This window comes from Mobula birostris, chromosome 25, assembly GCF_030028105.1.
Source record: "Mobula birostris isolate sMobBir1 chromosome 25, sMobBir1.hap1, whole genome shotgun sequence".
NCBI lineage: Eukaryota > Metazoa > Chordata > Chondrichthyes > Myliobatiformes > Myliobatidae > Mobula > Mobula birostris.
Window position 1 is genome coordinate 7,677,842 of NC_092394.1, and position 16,197 is coordinate 7,694,038.

At 39.7% G+C, this 16,197-nt stretch overlaps 1 protein-coding gene across 1 annotated transcript in view; it reads right to left on the reverse strand.

Annotated features, from left to right (window-relative positions):
• Positions 1-16,197, reverse strand: part of LOC140187832 (ribosomal protein S6 kinase beta-1-like) — an 81,880-nt gene that overhangs the window by 47,444 nt on the left and 18,239 nt on the right. Inside the window, exons 4-7 of the mRNA XM_072243623.1 lie at positions 9,122-9,190; positions 4,745-4,892; positions 2,528-2,585; positions 1,045-1,145 (exon numbers count right to left, since the gene is read on the reverse strand). Of these exons, the coding sequence (XP_072099724.1) occupies positions 1,045-1,145; positions 2,528-2,585; positions 4,745-4,892; positions 9,122-9,190 (376 nt within the window). The remainder of the gene's footprint in view (positions 1-1,044; positions 1,146-2,527; positions 2,586-4,744; positions 4,893-9,121; positions 9,191-16,197) is intronic.

Sequence of the window (16,197 nt, forward strand, 5' to 3'; positions counted from 1 at the left end):
CTGTTATGGAAACACTAAAGCCTTTAAAAGGAAAGTCCTAGAAAAAATAGTGGATACGGCTCAGCCCACCATGGGTAAAGCCCTCCCCACATTTGAGCACATCTACAGAGTGTTGTCACAGGAAAGCATCATCATCATCATCAGGAACCCCCACCACCCAGCCCTTGCTCTCTTCTCACTGCTGCCATCAGGAAGGTGGTACAGGAGCCTCAGCACCCACACCAGCAAGTTCAGGAACAGTTATTACTCCTTAACCATCAGACTCTTGAACCAAAGGGGATAACTTCACTCACCGTATCACTGAAATGTAGCCACGACCTAAGGACTCACTAAGGACTCTTCATATCATATTCTTGATATTTACTATTTATTAATATTTCTTTTTGAATTATGCACAGTTTGTTGTGTTTTGCACACTGGTTGAATCCCCAAGTTGGTGCCGTCTTTAGTTGACTATTATGGATTTATTGAGTATGCCTGCAAGAAAATGAATCTCAGGATTGTATAAGGTGCCTTGCGGACTTTGGTAACAAATTTACTGCTGAATCCAAAATGATCACTATCAAAGGTCAGCCTGTTGGCTTCTGCTTTTTCCTGGTTAGCTGAGACTATGTAGTTAACCAGAGAGATACTGCAATTATGCATGTCATTCACTATCCGGCATATAATTACTAGAATTTCAATAAAACAATGCAAGAAAATCTTCTTAAAAATCCATTCGAACAATGAATACTGACATTCAGATTATTTCATTTTAAACTGCATCTTAAGCAAACATTAAGCATATTAACTATGGTCCATTAAATAAATAAATAGGGTGAGAGCAAAGAGAAAGAACAGGGAGAGCAAAACAACTGTAAAGATCTGAAATCAGCAATTTAAATTTGAAAGATTTAGCCAACAGCTACAAGTAAATATGAAAAATCATCAAATCCGAAAAAAACAACTAAAATATAGGCTTAATCTTAAAAAACAAAAGGAAGGACTGCTCCACTCACAACAGTGCTCAGGTCACTGAACACAATTTGCCACGATTCCATTTACCTTGATGATTGAGCATGATGTTCTCTGGCTTCAAGTCACGGTAGATAATACCTTTCTGATGCAAGTGCCCCAAAGCCATCGAGATTTCCGCTAAATAAAAACTGAAATTTGACAGGGGAGGATAAAAAAAAATGAATAGCTTATTTAAAAAGATATACTAGATCAAATTTCCAAAGCTCTTTAAAATCATAGCACCAATCTTTTAAATTTAAAATCACAGCTCATTGCCTTTCCATGTTCAATACATTAAATAAAGCTAATATAACTTCATATTTCACACAATACAGAAAGGCCACTCACCTCATCAAGCCGTCAGAGCAATCCTGTTCCTTCGCTTATCTTCCTATTAAGTATTCTCTTTTACGCGCTTACATTATTACATGCTCCATCTTGATTCTCCCACCACGTATCAATACAAGGGGTAATTTACAGTTCTCAATTAACCTACTGCACCAATGTATTGCTTGCCTCGCTCCACCACCACTCCCAAGCCTTGAGGTCATAATTTTGATGGCAGCACCATGGCAGCACAGCGGTTAGGGCAACGGAGTTCAATTCCGACCAGGTCCTTCGCATGCGCACATGAATTTCCTCCGGGTGCTCTGGTTTCCTCCCACAATGCAAACTGTATTTGTTAGTAGGTTAATTGTCTTGTGATTAGGCTAGGATTAAATAGGTGGTACAGCTCATTTAGCCAAAAGGGCCTGTTCCTCGCTGCATCTTTAAATAAACATCAGTTTCACCTGCATCGAACCTATTACGGTAGCATCCTCATATCAATTAAAAAGATTCTTTGCTTCACCTCACAAAACTAAATTGATCTGTGTCCATTCCCAAGATGATAACAGCAGCAACACCAGACCAGTCTCCTTTTCTAATACTCCCGTGACTCACACCTCTGCTCACAAAGTCAACCCTTGTTTTTGTGCTTTGTTATGTTAGAACAGATTTGAAATTGTTTTTCATGAACCAACCCTGATACAGCATTACTTAAATCTTAATTCGATGAAATCATAATCTCCATGGAGTCATCCCTTTTATGAAGATCATATAATTCTGGAGAACTCAGTTTGAGCCGTTAATTTTAACTTTATTTCAGGTGATTTATTGGAATTGTCAATCAGACTTATTCCCAATTATCTTTTCATTGAAATGCTTGTGCTTAAATATTACACTGACTGCAAGCCAATCTCAGTGAACAGGTTTAATCACCAATAAGCACAATGATCATGACAGACCTGCTAATGATGCAGACAGAGTTGTCCCAACACTTGATGGAGCCCAAATATGGAGTTAGTAAATATAAGATGGTCAATGGTAAATTCAACTGAGAACTCAGGAAAGAGTCAATGGTCTACTGAACCTGGAAACACTTGGAGAATGGCAAAGCATGGAAGTTCAAGGATGGTAAAGGTGTTTGATGAACATGTGATTGGGTCTTGGAGAGAATGGCCTATTTCTACACATGACACACTCCACTTACCAAGCAGTATCTTCCATGAAGATTCCTTCTCTTTCCAGCTGCATAAAGAGCTCTCCACCTGCAATGACATAACCCAATGAGGAAACCAGGCATCAATTGAGCACAATGGTGGGGTGGTGGGGGGGAGGAGGAACAGGCTGGCAAATTTTAAGAAGTCCAGAATGACAATTGCAGCCAATCAGTTTATGCATTTCAAGAATCAATATCCCTCCTTACCAGGAATTCCAGGAAGCACTTTTGAGACATTCCCATCAACTGATAAAAAATGTTTATTCAAAGCAAAGGTTTTTAAAATCCTTCAAGATATTGCACCATTCTGCATGAAACAGTGTCAGATATGCAAGGACTCAGATTTAAACCCAGTGAACTACATCTCAATTGTAGCATCTTCACCAAGTAACTTAGGCCGGATGTTGAAGGAGGCAAAAATTCAGCCAATGCAATAAACATTATGTCAGATGACTTTTGCATACTTCAGGACTTACCACCACCAGGAATCCTTACAATTTTACAAAATAAAGGATATTTCACTGAGTCATTACAAAACATTGATTTTGTCAGAACTAACATACAATGTTCAATTCCAATTACTGCAGAAGACGATGCAAAGGCCCTCCATATGCAATTTTAGCAGAATGGTTTCAGGATGAGGGATTTCAATTACATGGATTGAATGGAGATTATTGCTTTGAGATCTCGGCTTTCTCGGGTCTAATTTGCTTGAATTTTTGAAATTAAAAGATTTAAACAGTGAACAGTCAAGAAACAGCTCCAAATGAAAATCAACTAGAAATTACAATGAAAAATAAACTCTCATGCAGTCAGTTCTCATGATCCAAAATTTGCTGCTTTAAAGTGCAATGGAAGTATTATCAACTGCAGCTTTCAAAAGGAAATTAAATATCTGAAGAAAACTATTGCAGAGTTATGGATAAAGGAGCCAAAGACCTTATCACATTCCCTGTGTAAAGAGGCATGAAGGCTCGAAGGGCTGATTTGCCTGTACAAGTGCTTTAATAACTCCTTGGTCCATTTGCTGTTTCAAACAGGCCTTTCAATTTAAGGTGGCATCCTTAATACTATGTGAGGTGTTACTCCCTGTTCCCTCAATTCTTATCTCTTTCATAATATATAATGACACATAATGATTTTATATATATATATATATTCTATATCTATTTATATAATGACTGCCCTTATACAATCACAGCACTATCAATGAATTTTATCTACCAGCTTTCAATTCAACCATCCATCTTATCAATTCCTTCCAAGCCATCCCCAAGAACCAACATACCACTCCCCTGGACCTATTCCAAATCAATGAAACATGTACAAATAAAACTGACTTAAAAACTGAATCCTAAAGGACAACCCATTAGCAATCAAGAAACGACTCTTACTTCAATATTCCTGACTTACCAGTCCTTACTTCAATTTGCTATCCTTGTCCGTACTCTCAATTGAACACCATTGTTAATATCTCTCTGAAAACGACATACACTTAAACTATTACTGACAGTTTAATCTTTTAATTTAGTCACCTTCTGGCCATTAATCCTGAATTGTTCAGAGTGATTAGATAATACAAGTCGACCTAGAAACACCAATGTTTGTACAAATAAAATACGAGAATTTATTAATTTATTTTAGGATTGATTCAAGCAGAAAGAATAAGAGTCATCACCACTTGGCTCCAATATGACGAGAGATATTTTTCATGCAGCCCACACTATTAAGATCAAGTAAGAATACCACACCTCTCCAACAAACATTGATTCAACAGACAATGATTCAAACTGGTGTAACCAAGAATGGTAACTTGATATGGTGCAATAAAAATCTGCTGGACAAACTCAGCAGGATACACTGTAGAGGCAAAGAAAGGTTAATATTTAGATCAGGGCTGAGACTACACGGAGAAGCCTGTATAAAGAGGTGAGAGAGAAGAGTGAGACAAGAGTTGGTAGGCGATAGGTGGAACCAGAACACATGGAGGATAAAGGGCAGATGCAGCCTGTTTGGGAGATGGGGGGAGAGGAAGGGGAGAATTTAGAGACACACTAGCAAGCCATAGGTTGAAACAGTCAATGGAAATAAACTGGGGTGTATACAGCCAGGGGCTAGATAATAAATGGTATATGAGTACTTGACATCATACTGCATACGGTGCTGTGGGTAATACTTTTTAAAGTCGCAATCCATTCTGGTACTGACCACTGAGATATTCAAGGATGAGGTAGAGCTTTCCCCCAGTCTGGAAAGCGTACATCAGATCCACGATGAATGGATGCTTGACATCTTCCAAGATACTGCGCTCCGCTTTAGTATGGGCTGTGTCCTTTGCATTACGAACAATCATTGCCTGACAAAGCAAAACAAAAAGTTTGTTGGCAAAAGCAGCACAACATTGAAATCAGAATTTAGATCTAGTGTTTAGATCTAATAATTCCTGGCAATCCTGGACAATATTACTCATCCTCTGCATGCCACTTTGGATGAACTTTTAGGAATGGACTAAGACAACTGCGCTGCTCCTAAGAGCGCTATGTGAGGTCATTCGGCTCTATAATGAGCCAACCTATAGCAGGGGAAGTGATGATACCCTCCTGTTAGATTGTTAAAGGTAACTTTTTTTTAATTCTTTCTTCTCTTCTAATATTTGTATATCTGTGCACTTGTAATACTGCTGTGACACTAATTTCCTTTGGGATCAATAAAGTATCTATCTATCCAACAGTCTGATAAGATTAAAGTCGGCTCTAGACCAACTGTAACATTATAAATTAATGTTATCTGGATAGTCTCAGTTCCATTACTAAGAAACCGAAGCAGAAAGCTGGCCATAAGTAGTCAGCCAGTCACAAAGGTTATAAAGTAACTGCCATGGCAAGTGGGAACAGGTCCATGGCACTGAGGTACAGAATAGGTCACAGCAATTCAATGTACTACTTGCTTTATGCGGCAGTCAAAGGTACCGCTTCATTTCCAAGTCATGTTAGCACACAAGTCATTGTATCAATAGCACAAGTTGCTACTTTCTGTAGTGGTAAATGGGGAAACCATATAGTTTAAAAGATATTGCACACAAATCAACTTAGACCATCTGTTCACAAAGATAAACATGCAGTATACACTTAAAAAAAGTAAATAGGATTAAAATCCAAATGTTTAAATTCTTGATTTTCCATTCTGTGAACTCCATTGTCAGTGTATAAGATACAAAATCAAGATTCAAATTTATTGTGTGTATATCGAAAAAGAGTGAAATGTGTTGTTTGCATTAATGACCATCACACCTGAGGGTGTGCTGGGGTCAGTCTGCAAGTGTTGCCACACATTCTGGCCCCAGCACAGGATGCCCACAATGTGTGGCAGAACACAACAAGCAACAAAACAATAAAAGCAAAACAAGCACCATTCCTCCCTCCCTCCCACACATACATATATACAGTCCTCCACCCCAGGACATAGCATCTTCAGCAACCCCACCCTTCGCGCACCTGGACTCAGAAACTGGGCCTTTGACTTCCCCAGTGGCTTGCAGAGATTCACAATACAGGTAAGAGTATTAGCTTTAAAGTATAACAGAAATTCTCCTGTTCGACTTCTCCCAACAGCAGCATAAATGCATTATTCAGCATACCAAGTGGAGCAATGGGTGAACGACGTTGAATAAGAACATATCCAATGTCCTGGACCACTGAACATGTAGGTCAGGACTCCTGCACTCGTCGTATGGCAGCACACACCATCAATGGTATAGCAGAGATAAGCTCCATAGTCGGCTGCTCTTGGTCAAGAATCAGTATCAGATTTATTGCCACTGATTTTGGTTTTGAAATGTGTTGTTTTGTGGCAGGAAACAAATTACTAGGTTACAACAAAAAGAGATAAATATTTGCAAAAGAGGAACAGTGAGGTTTTGTTAATGGTTTCATAGACTGTTCATAAATCTGAAGGCAGAGGGGAAGCTATTCCTAAAATGTTGAGTGCAAGTCTTCAGGTTCCTGTAGTTTTCCCAACTTCCTCCTGAAGTCCACAGTTTCTCGGTCTTGCTGACAGCACCCGACAAGCCTATCTATTTCGCTCCTGTACACTTTGTCGCCATCTGAGACTCTGCCAACAGTGGTATAATCAACAAATTTATAAATGGCATTTGACCTATGCCTAGCCACACAACCATGAGTGTAGCAAGAATAGAGAAGTGGGTTAAGCATGCATCCTTGAGGTGCAACTACATTGATCATCAGCGAGATGTTATCACAAATCCAATAATGAATACATACTTACTTGAAACAGGCAAAAACGACGGGACCTCAATGCAGTTCTACCAATATCATTATGTGGCACGTCATATGATGTGGGTGTATATGGTCTCATGACCATGATTGTTCCTGGCAAATTTTTCTACAGTAGTGGTTTGCCATTGCCCTCTTCTGGGCAGTGTTTTTACAAGATGGGTTATCAATACTCTTCATTACCAATACTCTTCAGAGATTGTCCACCTGGAGTCAGTGATCGCATAACCAGGACTTGTGAAATGTACCAGCTGCTCATACGACCATCCACTACTGTTGCAAGTGAGGAAACAGATTTGGTAGGTCTCAAAGACGAGGACTCTGGTCACAGTCTTGGTGTAAAGGATTTTATTTAGAGAAGTCAAATGTGGGGAAAATAGCAACACCCACACATGCACAATTTACAGTAGTCGGATCAGCAATAAAACACACACGGACAATTAATAACGAACGTGGGAAAATCGAATGGGGACAAAATACACACACACACACATAACCAAGGGAAAAGTCAATACGATACCTGCCACCCCTTAACTCTGTGCAGGCACAGCTCTCTGCTTTTAGGGACAATAACCAATGCTCCTAACCCTATTCAATGCACAACTCACCAATAATTTCTCCAGCACTGTTCCACGTTTCTCAGCCTAGAGTGAAGCAGGGTGATCCCTCAGACGGCAAAGAGGAAGGGTCCAGCACACGTGGCACCCTTTATAGTGCAGCACGGCTGCAGGGTCCCACCCAGGTGATTCACAGAAAGGCTAATTGCCTGAGGCCAGGTACAAGGCTAATTAAAGGGGCCAATGGTTAGGTGTGCATTGATGGGCGAGAAGGGGTCAAACCTTGATTGGCAGGTGGCAAGTCTTTCGACCAGGTAATGGGCAGTGCTGTCACGTGACAGTCACGACCCCTCCAATACAACTACCAGCTCCCATGGTTTCCCATAACCCTGATTGGGAGCTAAGCAGGTGCTGCACCTTGTCCAAGGATGACTTGCAGGCTAGTGGAAGGAAGGCCTTACACCTCCCTTAGTAGAGATGCATCTCTACCCTGCCACTCCCGCATCTATCCCATAGGCAACTTTAAAACCGTTGGAAAGAAAACACAGATGACTGTACTTTTCACTTATAAGAATGATTGTTTTCCACATTGCACTTTTCATCGCCAGGATGCTATCATAGAGAACAAAGCGGAAGGCAAATCAGCCCCAAACCTAATTCTTAAAATCAAATCTATACAACAACTGCATCTAATAAAAATAATCTCGAAAATGCACAATTTCTCTCGGGTCTTTGGGTGTGAAAGGTAAAGAGTATATTTTGATTCCTTTCTTGAATTGCCTAACTTTGAGATTGATTGTGCTTCTTGGATTTCCCCAGTAAAGATCCTCACTGCCAAATGCATTTTACAACATTAAGAAGCTCAGGCTCCCTCAGACCGCTAAACGTAGGGGATGCAAATCCAGCTTAACCCTAACAAAATCCTCAAAAGCCCTGGTATTGTTCCAATGAATCTGGTGCTATACCTAGTAAAAAGGCAAATACATCTTGAGTGATAACCGAAACAGAACATGGCACCTTTTCTTTCTGTTTTATGAAATAACACCAATACTTTGGAAAAATTTACAAACTGACTTTTGGAATAGGTTTACATGATATTCCAAATCTCTCTGAATGTGTGAAGTTCTGAGTTTCTCATCACTTGGAAAATACTTTAGATCTATATTGGATCTGTACACAGCCCAAGATGAAACTTGATCTGCCACAATTTGAGCCACTCGCTTGGCCAAGTCCAGTTATAATTTTCTGCTACCATCTAGGTAATAATGTGCTTATCCAAGAACTACTTGAACAAGTTCTGACATTAAGTTTACAAAGCCAGTTTTTCATACATAGCAAACTCTCTAATTTTCTCATCAGGCAACTTTAGTGACAACTAACATGAGGGTAAACGCCCTGACAAAGTGCTCAGAGAGCTTCCTGCACTTTTTTTTTTATTGACGTCACAGACTATTTTTGGAAATATTATTTCTAGCTAACCTTTATAACAGATTTGTCTCAGGCAGCACTGACATATAATGTACAGAGTTAATCTGACAAGTCATGAATATCAGTTATTTTAAAAGACAATTTGAAATCATTAAAAGGAATCAGGGTTAGGTGACAAATTAGTTCTGGTTTGGAGATAGGTCCAAAAACATTAATTACAGAAACGTGAAAAAAAATACAGCAATTAAAATGAACAATGACTCTGGGCTCAGGATACAAAATAGGAGTTTAAAGATTGTATATATTACCTTCTTTAGCACTTTCATGGCAAATATCTTTCCTGTATACGCACCCGATACCTTCCTCACTTGGAAAACCTGCAATCCAGAGAAAAGTTTCTCATCTTACTCTCAAAAATCACATTTGACCCAGTACAGAATTCCAAAAGTAGATCAGTACCTGATTTCAGACCTCAACCAATGGAGAGAAAAAGATTTAAATATATTTATCTCATTCAAATATCAAGAAATTCCAACAAAACACCTTGAAGTTATAGTTTCAAATGTGACTCTATTACAAACAGAAAAGAGAAAACAAAACAAGGAAGCCATCAACCACCTGCTTGATTTCAGCAGCAGGGAAAATACTGAATTTTATAACAAAGGATGTAATAACAGAACCACCTTGAAAATAATAGACTTTGAGATGATTTTTTAATAGAACGTTTTATAAAATCCAAATCAGTAAAATTTATAAAATTTAAATAATGTTTGATTAATCTGCTAGTGCTTTACTGAGGAGGTAACTAGCAGAATTGACAAGGAATTAGTGGATGTGGGATATTTTTAATTGTCTCAAAAAAAACCGATAAGATCCCAGAGGTTCGTCAACCAGTAAAAAACACATATAACTAGAGTAAAGTGTTGACATGGATTTAGAGTTGGTTATCAGGTTGGAAAAAAAATGTTTAGGAATAAACACATTGCCTGACTGGCAGGCTGAGACTATTGGGGCACCACAATGATTCACAATCTATAAAAATAATTGTGTTGAAGGGGCCAAATGGTACATAATCAAGTTTGCCTATGACATTGTGAGACTTGGTGTTTTGCTCTCCTCACCACAAAGAAAGGATACTATACATTTGTCAGAAAAGGCAGCACACTAAAGATTCATTAGACAGCTTTGTCAAATGACAAGAGATTGAATAGACTGCAACTGCAGTCTCTAGATTTGAAAAGATTGAAAGGTCTCAGCAAAACATACAAAATTCCTAAAATGCTTGGCAGGATGGATGTTTTCCCTGGCTGACGAGTCTAAGTTCAGATGGCAGTTTCAGAAAGTGCCAAAGAGGACAGATAGCTGGAGGAAACTTTTTAGAACGTAACGCTTTAGGGTCCTCTACCACAGAGTGCTAAAGAGACTCAGACATTTTGGATGGTGGTGAATATTGGTAGCTCGGGTTGAGGCATTTGATGTTGCAGTGTTTGCCAAGCTTGACAATTGGTTTGCAGACATTTCATCACCAGTCAATGTGACATCTTCAGTGCACAGTTATTAGTGTTTCTCTTTGGGAGAGTTCACATTTATATAGATCCCCGTTCACTTGCCTCGCTCCTGACTGGCTACCCCTGCAGCTGACCTTTGAATTCTATTGTCTCATCTTTCTTTAGCTCTTGGGAGTTTGTAGATGACATCTATTTTGATATGTTTGTTTACAGAGTTATCAGAACAGAATCATGCTTCTAAAGATTCTCATGCCTGCACCAGAACCTCTGCATTGCCCCAGTTAAAGAGGTGTCCTTCTTGGTCTTCATGTACCAAGATCAGCGACAGTGGATCATGTCTCCATACCACCAGTTTGTGTTCCCATATTGCGAGCCAATAGAATTCAAAGGTCAATTGGAGGGATAGCCAATCAGGACCAAGGCAAGCAAATGGGGGCTATATAAATGCGAATACTCCCAGAGAGAAACACCAACAACTGCGCACTGAGGACGTCACCTTGGCTGATGGTAAAACATCTACAAGCTAACTGCCAAGCTCGGCAAACAGACTCAGACATTGTTCTTTCAAAGCACAAATAAGATCTCTAGACATTAAGGGAATTAGTAAAGAGTATAATGCTAGAAAATGCTTATATCTTATGTCCTTGCTTCTCGTTAGGTTATCACCACCTTCCATCACTTGCTGATGACTGAGAGAACTGAAGAGAGGCAAAATTGAATTCTTTATATCAGAATCGGGTTTATCACTGACATTGTCGTGAAATCTGTTGTTTTGTGACAGCAGGAGAGTGCAAAACCAAAATCTATAAACTACAATGAAAAATTATATAATTGTAAACATATTTATTTAAATAAGGGTAGATGTGTCTTTGTACACTCCTCTAGCACTCAAGATCCATGCTCAGATGCTCCCCACTTGCCAAAAGGCACTGTGAAAGGACATGCTCAAGTCAAATTTCCTCTTTGAACAGCCTGCCATCTGTTAAAAAGTCAACACCGCTTGATGATGAGTTTAAATAAACAGAATATTGACTCAATAAGGAATTGTTGTTCCAGTTGATTGAAAAGGCTGTGTGTGCAGATTTCAACAGGATGTGTACTGCTCAGTGCGTCTAAGAAAACATCAGGACTCATAGTCCTGTCACCATTTGGTGATCTGCAATGAAAAATATTCATTATGTACAACAGTAAGAAAAGGGTAGCACCCAAACACTTGGCGAGAATCCTGCCCATTCTGCCCATGATCATCACAAAGTGCAAGCAGCCTTTGAAACAGTGAACCAAATGAAAAGCCCACATTGAAAGTGAAGGAAACAAAAGAAAACCAGATGACCTGTCAAATCTCATCTCCCAGTCAACAACGTCATGGTCAGTCAGTCTTTGCCCTTATGTCAATTTTGCTTTCCAATCCCCATAACTCTCAATTCTTCCATATTCTTGCAGCTTTGGAAAAGCTTAATGAACTGCCAAAGATTTAGGTATCTCTCATCTCAACTCCTCATCCACAGATTTCAGCCGCTACTTCCAGACAACCTCAGGAGGGGAAATCATATGAGTGTATCTATCCGGTCAAATCACTTCATTCTTCCAAACCAGTACACTCTATTCAATCTTTTCTCATAGGACATGAAAAATCAAGAAAACAAGCCCTTACTGCACTACATCTTAGTATAAGCTTCTTTAAATAAGAGATCAAAAATTTACAAAGTGGCCTTGCATTATTGCAACAATACTTATTTATTCCAGTGGTCCAAACTGCTTGCAATAAACGCCAGTATTTCCCTCAAGATTTAAGTCAAGATTCAAATCCATTTATCATATGTACATCAAAACATACACCAACACAAATTATTGTGGGTGAATCAAGTAACTCTGTACTTGTACAAGGACATCAGATTTCTCCAAACACTGACAGTCAATGACTTCATGTCAATTAAATAACATTGCTTTTCTCTTCCATTATCACTGCTGCAACTCGTAACCATAAAATAGAAAACCATCAGATCCAGAGGGTTTGACAGCCCTTTATTCACCTGATCCTTTTCATTAATAATCTTCATTCATTAAATTCCTCACTTTCTTACCCCTTATCAATAAACTTTAGGCATGCTTTGCAGTTTCTGATTGAAAAGGTATTTTCATGCTACTGCCAAACACAAAATTTGCTGGGGTCAAAGCAACACACACACACAACACACTGGAGGAACTCAGCAGGTTGGGTAGCATCCGTGGAAACGAACAGCCAACGTCTCGGCACGAAACATTGACTGTTCGTTTCCACGGATGCTGCCGGACCTGCAGAGCTCCTCCAGCGCCCCGGGTGATGTCCATGGCTGTGCTGCTTCAGAATATTTTCCAACAGTCCCACTAATATATCTTGTACATCTCATTAATCTTTGCTGCAAACAAGAGTTCAGATGCATATATTTTTTTCTGGCTACAGTACCCAAACATTGCATTAAATTAATTTAAACTAATTTGGTAGTGAACTGAGATATCACTCCCAGCCATAACATTTGTAACTCCCAATTAACATCTTCCTTTGCCTCATACGAGAAGTTACTTGGTCCCAGATCCCTGCTAATTATTAGTTCTTTTTAAACAGACACCAGGTGCAGTCCAAGGACAGCAGAGATTAGCTGGTAAGTATCAACACTTCACATGCCCACATGTTGACAATAACCGTAATGACAGAGCAAAAACAGGGAACAGAAGGACTCAAGGCACAGAGTTTGCTTTAAAGAATTCAGTGTAGGCATACATTGGATGTTCCGTAATTGCTTAAATGACTTGCCCCAGATTTCTAGGAATATTTACCATTTGTATAACTGATTAATGCCATGCCTGTTGGGTTTCTCACTGCATCCACTAATGAAACATCAATTAAAAAAATATTCAGGAAAAGTGAAAGAGTTCAGCTTGAAAGTTGAATCGTCTTAGGGAATAGTTCACACAGCCCGCCAATATCTTTATCAATTAAAACATTAAACATTAAAAAGCTATGCTGGAAAGAGAAGCAATTACTGGCTCAGGTCAATGACATTTAATTGAGATAGGTAAGAGCCATAAAATCAAATGTTTTAAATTCCAAAGGGGTAAAGAATGCCTGTAATAGGGTGGAGACCAAGCTAAATGTTACAAATTGTAGCGATGTCACTCGCTCAGAGGGTGGTTGTTCACAGATGATCTGCCTGGAGATGTAGATAGAAAAGGAATGAAAATGCAGAGCAGACTTGAAGGGCCGAATAGGCTAACTCTGCTCCCATGTCTTATGGTCTTAAAAGACAGGATCTGCAAGATTAGAAGAAACACCGTAGATGTTGGAAATCTGAAATAAAAACAGAAAATGCATGAAATACTCAAAATCAGGTGGCATCTGTGAGAAGAGAAAAATAAGGTTAAAGTTAATGACCATTCATCAGTGCCATAGAGTTCTGATATCAACCAAAAAGGCTAATTATCTGAAATTGCTTATTTCAATATCGAGTGCTGAGGGCTACAAGTTGGGAGATGGAATGCTGCTCAGCAAGTTTACATTGGGCTGCACTAGGACAGCGAATTGGTCAAAAGAGTGAGAAGTAACTACAAACTCAGGGTCACCTCTGCAGATTGTAGAGACGTGCTCTGTAAAACCATTACTCCACCTGTTTAGTTCCACTGATGTGGTGAGCACTGAATATGGTATGCTGAGCTGGAAGCAGTACATATGGAAGGAGTATTCAAGGGCCTTTTACGGGAAAGGAAATCTACATGCAGCACAAAAACACAAGAAAATACAAGGATGTCACCAGTTCCACTTTTCAATATGATTGTGGCTGAGATACTGCAAATCTTTTGGGCCAGTTAGACATAAACCCCATGATTCGTCTCAGATTAAATTGGGGTATTGCTGGGCAGGGTGTCTCAAAGAGCAGGAAGGGCCTATTCTGTGGTTTATCTCAAATAAATAAACTAACGGACAAGATCATGATAAATAAATATTGTGAATATGAGCTTTAGAGTCCTTGAGAGTGACTCCATAAGGTTGTTGAATCATTTCAGTGTTGAGGTGAGTGAAATTATCCACACTGATTCAGGAGCCTGATATTTGAAGGGTAATAACTGTTCCTGAATTTGGTGGTGTGGGATCCAAGGTTCTGTATCTCCATCCTCTTTTACAAAGTCTCCTTGGGAAAAATACACGTTGAGGGTGAAAGAAATTAGAGAGTGATCTATTAAATGTGAAGACTAATGGGGTGGAAGTTGACGTCAATACAGTATTAACAACCTACTTAACCGTTAGAGAGCCAGGTGCCAGTACTCTGAAGAGTTGTGAAGTTACAAGTCTCCTGGTTAAAATCCATTAATTATCATCTTTATCAAATGATCCTATCATTAGAATTTTACTAATTTGAGGGTATTCCAAAATCTCTAACATTACAATAATGATTTCAAAGTACTTACTTGAATGGGAAGTATTTTGGGACATCTGTTATTGTACTTTCTCGTGCCTTGTGGCGCATCAGGCAGCTTTTTTTGCCATTGACTGTTTTTTTTAAAACAAGGCTGAGTTGATAGCTCGAAGCTCAAACCAGCACAGATGGAAAGTGTGCAGGGAGCCAGCCAGATTCAAACTCGGGACCATTTGCCTCGAAGTCCGGTGCTGATGCCATCACACCACCAGCCGGCATTTTGGGATATCTAAACCTCACGAAAGTCAAAGGAGTGCAAGTGTCACTTCCCTTCTTCTCTATCCAAATGAGAATCTTCTCCACCATTTCAAACGAGCCCAAAAGGCAAATCTCAATAATGTGCAGCACTCTTGCAAGCTTTCAGCACACAAAGAAAAGACAGAGAAATGTTCCCAGCCTTTGGTATTGCAGAATTTACCAAACCACTCCAACATTACCAGTGAATTCTCCGTTATCAATATGCTGGGGTCACCATTGACCAGAAACAGAACTGGAGTAGGCAAATACAAACTCTGTCTACAAGAGCAGGTCGGAAGCTAGGAATCCTGCAGCAACTAACTCATATAAAGCCTGTCCACCATCTAAAGGGCTCAGGTCAGGAATGTGATGGAACACTCTCCACTTGCTCTGGTGAATGCAGCTCCAACACTCAAGTAACTCGACACCGTACAGGGCATAGCAGTCCACTCACTCCACTGTCACAGCGGCAGCAGTTTGTACTATCTACGGGATGCATTGAGGCAACTCGTCAAGATTTCTCAGACAGCACCTTCCAATCCCATACAGCCAGATGGACAAGAGCAGCAAAATCATGGAAACACCAATGCCTGGAGGTTGTTCTCCAAGCACACATCATCCCGTCTTGGAAATATACTGCAGTCCCTTCACTATCACTGGATGCAACTCTCTCCACTGTAGCATTGTTGGCATACCAACATCAAGGACAACAGAGTTCAAGGCAGCTCACCACCACCTTCGCAAAGAAAAGTAGGGATGGGCAACTAAATGTTCATATCCCTTGAATGAATAGGAAAAACACTCTTGGCTCCATATCTGAACACTTGTCAATAATAGTTTTCTGGTCAATATTGACCCAGCCATGTACGAGCAAAAAACGTAGATAATAAGGAGTGATGAGCTGAATAAAGGAATTTTTTTAAAATCACAAACAAGAAAAAATCTGTAGATGCTGGAAATCCAAGCAACACACACAAAATGCTGGAGGAACTCAGCAGGATGGGCAGCATCAATGGAAAAGAGTACAGTCGACGTTTCAGGTCAAGAGATCGGGGGGAGGGGTGAAGTAAAGAGCTGGGAAGTTGATTGGTGAAACATGCAGGGCTGCAGAAGGAGGTTTCTGATAGGACAGGATAGAAGGCCATGGAAGAAAGAAAAGGAGGAGGAGCACCAAAGGGAGGTGATAGG